The 7,278-nt window shown below is 41.8% G+C and overlaps 1 protein-coding gene across 1 annotated transcript; it reads left to right on the top strand.

Moving 5' to 3' along the window:
• Positions 1 to 2,918: 2,918 nt before the first annotated feature.
• LOC147639328 (mitogen-activated protein kinase kinase kinase 18-like) lies at positions 2,919 to 4,548 on the top strand. The gene has a single exon (XM_086783204.1). It carries the CDS (start codon positions 2,926 to 2,928, stop codon positions 4,138 to 4,140), a length of 1,215 nt encoding a protein of 404 aa, XP_086639330.1. The 5' UTR covers positions 2,919 to 2,925; the 3' UTR covers positions 4,141 to 4,548.
• Positions 4,549 to 7,278: the final 2,730 nt, after the last annotated feature.

Raw genomic sequence — 7,278 nt, forward strand, 5'->3', positions numbered from 1 at the left:
TCATATCTTTCCCCAACGATGGTGATCGATGTCTTGAAGGTTATATGTGGTGTGGTGTAATTTGATATGCCTATCGATGATACCACATAAATCAAAGAAATTCTCTCATTTTGACGCTATGGCTCAACTGCCTCCACCTTGCGAGAAGCTAAGGCACCCATGTATCTCAAAGGCACCCATGTATCTCAAAGGTTTAAGATCTTTGAAAGAAAGCTAAGGCACCCATGTATCTCAAAGGTTTAAGATCTTTGAAAGATAGCTTTAGTCTCTGAGATGTACATGGAGTATGTATGGGATATTATGGCTAAGTAATACTTAATCAAGCAATCATAGGTCTACGTGACATAATGTCTTAACATGTCACAACACATATCAACCAAAAAATATGTCTAAGATCCCATCTAAGAATAGAGAGTGTACTATGGATGTCGGTCTTGAGCATGAGAGTCCACGATGATGTCAAGGTACTATGGCATGTCCATAACAAGAAATACCCAAAATAATTAGTAAAGAGAAAAAGGACCATAAAAATGCAAGGCTAAAAAAGAGTGTTGGATACACCCTGATAGGTACTCCCACATCTTCTTTTCCTCCCTTCTTAAAATCAACTTAAAATCAACAAAAGAAACTTTTAAAATTTCATATCACATTAAGGGGTGGGATCCCTTCCTCCCATAGTAGCTATCCCACATCCCCTACAAATAAAAGGCATATAACATACCATCTTCCTCTCTTCACGTAGATAATTAAGCATTTTATTAACTATATGCATATGTCCAACATTTGTGTGTGTGTGTCTCCCCCCCCACACACACACAAAAGGGGGGGCTTGGTTTGTCCAATCATTAAAATATATTTAAGATGGGTCAATATAGAAGCGGTTTTATTTCATTATGAAGTTACAAAAATAGTAAGGGTTTTAAACCTAGAATTATATACATAAGGGGTACTTTAATCATCTAAAAATATAAACAAAAGGTTGCATACAAATTATATACATAAGGGGTACTTTAATCATCTCAAAATTAACAAAAGGTTGCATACAAATTATATACATAAGGGTTACTTTAATCATCTCAAAATTGACAAAAGGTTGCATACAAATTATAAAAATCTGTAAATATGGGATTTTTCAATTACCACTTGAATGTACGTGCTATGTACGATTTTTATATAATGACAATTTCCACAGAGAGAGAGAGAGAGAGAGAGAGAGAGAGAGAGAGAGAGAGAGAAGATGGGCCATGAGATGATAGAGGAAAGGAGGTGCTGAAAGTTGACTAGGAGGCAATTAGAGAGTCTAAGAGTGGAGGGGAGTAGATATGGTGGGGTTTGGAGGTGGAGGTTGAGTGGCCAATGATACATGTCAAGATTAGTATGCATACATTATTAAAAAAACTAAGTTTTCAAAAAAATAATCCAAGATGCACTCCCATGTTATTACTTATTGTTTTAGGGAACATCCCCAATATATCAACACCAACTTTTGAAGTGTGTGATTAGCACTAGCTTTTTTCTTACTTTTTGAGTTCGTTATTGAACTTGGTTTTTAATCGTTGTGTTGTCGTATGATGAAACGTGTAACTTGAATCAAGTTGAGACTTGAGGTTTTTTATGGTTGTGTCATTGTATGATGAAACGTGCAACTTGAATCAAGTTGAGACAACACTTTCAATGAAAAATTCCCTTTATTTTTTTAAAAAAATTGTATAGCCTACAAGTGTTGCATTGTAGGAGAGGGTACTAACTGAAATGAAAATAAATATTGGGCTCTAGTTACAAGTCTTGGTATTAGAAAGAGTAAACAATAATGTAGGAATTGATAGTAAAGGACTTTAGAAACCTTAAAAGGAATCCCTGAAGTTTTATAAAAATACACGCTTGTTAAAAATTTTGAAAGCAAGTGGACGTCATATCTTGCATCATGATGTGAGTGAAGTGGCAAACCTAAATGCTGTACATCCATGGTCTCTGTAGAGAAAGATGCTATCAATAGGACTCCCATATCATATGGATCACATGTTAAGATCTAGATTTTATATAGCTTGAAGCTTTATGGGCATGTCAAAGGCATGCTAAGAGGAGTCTTGCTAGTGGAGCCAACCAGGATGTCTTTTTCATAGCAATTCTTACTCTTGCTTTTACATGACGTGGCATTTCATTTTTCTATAATGCAAAGGAAGTCACGTTACGTAAGGGCTAGTGTCTCTTACGTTTGTGGAGCCAAAAATGACACATATTCATCACATTGTATGATGAAAATTTGAGAATTTGGGAAGGAAAAAACCTTTTTATTTTTGATGCGGAGGCCGTGAGGAGGCTTGTTTGTGAGAAGATGGATTACTCCATCGGTTCACAACCAATCCCCGTCGAATAACTCACTGACATCGAATCCGGGCCCATAATAGGACCCAACCATTCTACCAATAGACTAAGCGCCCGTGGGCAAGTCTTGTAAGTTGTGTGCACTGGAAAGCCTTCGACAAAGGCTTGACAAAGATTGAAAGTGAGCACTGAGACCCTTTGCCTTTCACTGGCCGCATGAGGTGCCGGTGCCAGAGAGCCAATCGGAGCGCAGGAGATCTCAAGTGCGCTTCCGTAGCCGCTACTTGCGATGGTACGAACAAAATCTCCACAAAACTAAATCGATAATTTTGGTCTTATTTCCCCAAATCTAATATTTCTTCGAACGATGCGATTGGTCGGGCCGCCAGGCCAACGGCCGTATCAAAAAATTCATGCGGGTCCCATCCTGCCAGCATGCCCAAAAGAGACACCGACTTCTAGCACGTGTCTACATATTACTGCTTCGCTCTCGGCGATCTGGGGCCCATCCTCTCATGCCAGCCTTCAACGTGGCGCAGTTGGCCCCCCCCGCGCGTAGATAAACCGCGGCCAAGCACATAGCCCTCACCCCCTTCGACCATGTCTCTCCCCTCCTCCACAAGCTGCCCTCCGTCGCCCTCCGTCCGGCGCTGGCTCCGGAGCTCTCCCTTGGGCTCTGGCTCTTTCGGCCATGTCTACCTTGCAATTAACCTTGATAATGGTGGCCTCTTCGCCGTCAAGTCCGCCCCTTGCTCTTCCCCTGCAGAGCTCCTTGCCTTGGAAAATGAGCTCAATATCCTGCAAACTCTCCGCTCCTCCTCCATCCTCCGCTGCTTCGGAGCCGATTACTCCACAGAGAACGGCTCCCCGGTGGCCCGCAATCTCTTCCTGGAGTATATGGACGGCGGCAGCCTCGCCGACCTCCTCAAGAAGTCCGGCGGTAAACTGGACGAGCGCCGGGTCCGCCACTACACTCGCGCAATTCTAGAGGGCTTGAATTACCTTCACCAGAATGGGATCGTCCACTGCGACATCAAGGGCCAGAATATCTTGATTGGATCCTCCGGGGCGAAGATTGCTGATTTTGGGGCTGCTCAGAGAGTGGGCGCACCCTCGCAATTGGGCGGACCTTTTAGGGGTACCCCTCTCTGGATGGCTCCCGAGGTTGTCCAAGCTGCGGAGCAAGGACCCCCTTCAGACATCTGGTCCCTGGGATGCACTGTGGTGGAGATGCTTCAAGGCAGGCCACCATGGGGAAACATCACCAATCTGGCAGCTCTTCTATTCAAGGTTGGATGCTCACAGGAAAATCCACCATTGCCAGAGTCTATCTCTGCAGAGGCTAGGGATTTCTTGCATCATTGCCTGCACAGGAATCCAGAGGCTAGGTTGACAGCTGCTGAGCTTCTCCAGCATCCTTTTGTTTGCAGATTGGAAGCAGGGCGTGATGACAAGTGCGATCAACCATCTCCCAGAAGCACTCTTGACTTCCTTCACAGCGACAGCGATTGGGAAGATGACTCTTATATGGGCTCTGTGCCCATTCTCTCTTTCTCACACATGGCTTCTAAGCAGCAATCAATGGCCACTGGTTCGCCTTGTCCTTCGCCCACAACAACAGCAACAACGTCAAGGGATGTAAGCATCCCGGATGCTAGTAATTGGTGCACTGTGAAGCGTGCAGATGGATGGTCTAAAGACAGGCTAGTGCCCTTCATGAAGCCTTTAGCAGCTGGGGAGGTCCAATTGAGAAAAGGCTCCGAGGTGAGCTTGGATTCCGCAGCATTTCTAAGGAACAGAAAGGTTGTGGGGTGAATTGCCGGAGAGGTGGGATAATTCGTCATGTGAAGAATCAACAAGCAAACAGTTATGGGGTTGAGCTCCAAAGAACTCTGCTTGGGCTGTCGGTCGGAGAGAGGTGCCTGCCCAAGTACGCCCACAAGTGGAAGCGTACAGGTGAAGTGCAAGCACAACGTGAGCTCAATTGTCATTTGCGAAATTGCCCGCGAATTTTGTATTAGCGGGAGATGCCCAACTTGCTCCAAAAAGTTAGCTGGTGGTGCAGGCAACAATGTCTTAGATGGAGCCTTTATAGGAGGAGAGCGTACATATGCATTGTGTACATGATTTGGAATACAAACGAAATGTTCGAACCTGTATATTTTCACTTGTAAATTCAAAGAGTTTGATTAACTGATTATATATCTCATCTTGTGCTTGCTATTTACTGACCGTTTCGGTCCACAAAAGAAGGCAAATGCCTTGTTGTTCTATAATAATATATTGGTTTGTGATTGTATAAACTAGTTGGGAATAAGTGCTTTGCTTTGCACGTCTTTTGAGGCTTTTAAAATCAAATTCTATCCAAACCTCTTCCTCTCTTTCCTGAACCTTCAAATTCTCTTCCTTAAGATAATATAGAGAAGAGATGGGAGGGAGGACACACGCAGTAGCACCTCGAAAGACAAGGCAAACAGATTTCCCTCTTCTTGTGCCCTTTTGTACCCTTTGAATGATTAAAAAGACGGGCAAGGGTGCTGATGCAATTGGGCGTGGCATTCTTTTTTGTCTGGGGAATAGTAAATATATATATATTATAAATATTAACATTCTTTTAGAAAAAGTCTATCCTGACAGCCTAGAAGGTAACAACTTGACTGACCAAAATTACATCAAACTTACTCCCAATTCCTATTCAACATGTCACATATTACTTCCCAAATTTCATCCTCTCATAAAAAAGATGAATTTTTCTAAGAAAAGTGATATCCTAGCTACATACAAGCAATAAGAAGTGATATCCCAGCTACATAAAAGCAATAAGAAGTGCATCAGAAGTAAAACCCTTGGGGGACTGCTATTCAAACTCCTCTTCTTTAATCCAGATCTTCACAGATGGCCTCTTTCTGAAAGGGATTCTCTACCAAGGCCATAAATATCTCTTGTGGTTGCCTGTCTTTCAAATACCATCTTTTGGATATTGGTCCATATTTGGGGAGTTTCACTCTAACATCATCCCAAGTATACACCTACAAATAATCAAACATCTTAGGCAAGCCCAGTATGCAGTATTTTCCCTTCCTAGGTTTATACTACCTAATCTCAGCTTGTAATGCATGTATGACCTCAGTAAATCTATCATTATTCATCCTATTGATATAATACATGGTCCAACAAAAATGTACACTTCTAAACATAATTTCAGTGGCCTCTAATCCCTGTTTGTCCCCCCTGCCAAAAAATATTTCATTCCTAGAAACCCAAATCACCCAACACATTGATACATAATGATACGAAAAATTAAATCAATCTCATCAGTCATTCTATGAAGCTTTCCCAAGACCCAATCCCACCATTGCCCTCTCACTCCTAAGTTATCCTCCACCCACCTACCAATCTTCACCTAGAACTCCCTTAGGGCAGGACATTCTTAGAAGGCATGTCTCCCATCTTCTATGGGGCTGCTTTACACCTGGGACATATTCCAGCATTAAAGTTCTTCTAAAGAAGCTTAAATCTAAGAGGTAAAGCTAGGAGGCAGACTCTACACAGAAACATTTGTGCTTTCACTGGGATCAGGGATTAGAGCATCCCTGATCTGACTCCACCTTTTCCTCAAAACTGTTCCCTTACCAACAACTGATTCTTTAGACTCTGTTACAATATATGACATTCATTTCCTCTTTGCACATTTCCTCATACAATGTTTTGGTATTAATTCTGTCCAACTTAGTCCCATTAAACCAACTCCAGTCCTGATACTAGGAATCCTCATTATAAGCAGTAGAGTACCAATTCTTTTCCACCTCTGCCAGAATTGATCTTAGAGCCTAAATTTCATTTGGCTGCAATGTAGCCTCTTCCAAGATCTGTTGATATTCTTTCCATCCAGCATGAGAAGGATCCCATGTGTCCTCTAATCTCCTAAATCCCTTGTTGTTGAGTCTTGTGGAAACTCTAGTATCTATCACGACTAAAAGAGACTTAAATCTATGTGTCCACTAGATGTTTAAGCTCAGTAAAGAGTTGCTAGTAGTCATAGTACATCCATCCCACAGCTTCTTTCCAGTTGTAGCATATGAATTTGCAGAACGAGGAGCATCCTACTTTTAGTGGACTCGCATAAGATAGAACTTTCTCTCTCTAGTTGAGTCCAAGACATTTTCCTTTAAGTTTTACATTTGCTCCTTCTATCTCTTCTCTCAGAATCCTGGCCCAAATACTTTCTTGTTAGAGAAACTTGGACAGGCTAGTTAGAATTCTGGTTCTAGAGTGTATAGGTCGGTGAAGAATCCCTAAACCTCCCTGGTTTTTGGGGAGAGCTACCTTATCCCAAGCCAACCAAGATAATGCCTTTTTCCCATTGTGTCCATTTCTCCATAAGAAATCTCTGGTAGGAGAAATATTTCTCTTCCAATGTCTTTTTTTAAATTCTATCACAAGGAAAGTAAACAAAATGTAAGCATTTAGCACATTGCTCACTATGGCAACCATGGCATGAAAAGGAACCCTTATCCCTTTCCATCTCCTAAGTTTAGAAGAATATCTATTAATGGCCCATTCACTCAGATCCTTATTGCTTACTCCAACCCCCATGGGAATTCCTAAGTGTTTAATGGTCCTCCCTCTTTTAATAACATCACATCCCCATCTCTCCATATCAAAGCTATCAGCTTCAATTAAGCTTATTATTCTGGATTTATGTTAGATCTTGAAGCTTTGGCAAAAAATCGCACTAGCTGAAGATAACTTCTCACAATTTCATTGTTAGCTCTCAAAAAAAGCAAAGAATCATCAACAAAACATTGAATAATAAGTTGCTCTCCATCATCCAAGTTTCAGCCCAATAGTAGACCCTTTTTCATTGGCATCTTCTAATGCTATAATTAGGGGATGTGAGGCCACAACAAACAACAAGGGGGATAAAGGACAACCTTGCTTAACAGATCTTCT

Source organism: Cibotium barometz, chromosome 4 (assembly GCF_041138505.1).
Source record: "Cibotium barometz isolate CiBa-2024 chromosome 4, ASM4113850v1, whole genome shotgun sequence".
Classification (NCBI taxonomy): Eukaryota; Viridiplantae; Streptophyta; class Polypodiopsida; order Cyatheales; family Cibotiaceae; genus Cibotium; species Cibotium barometz.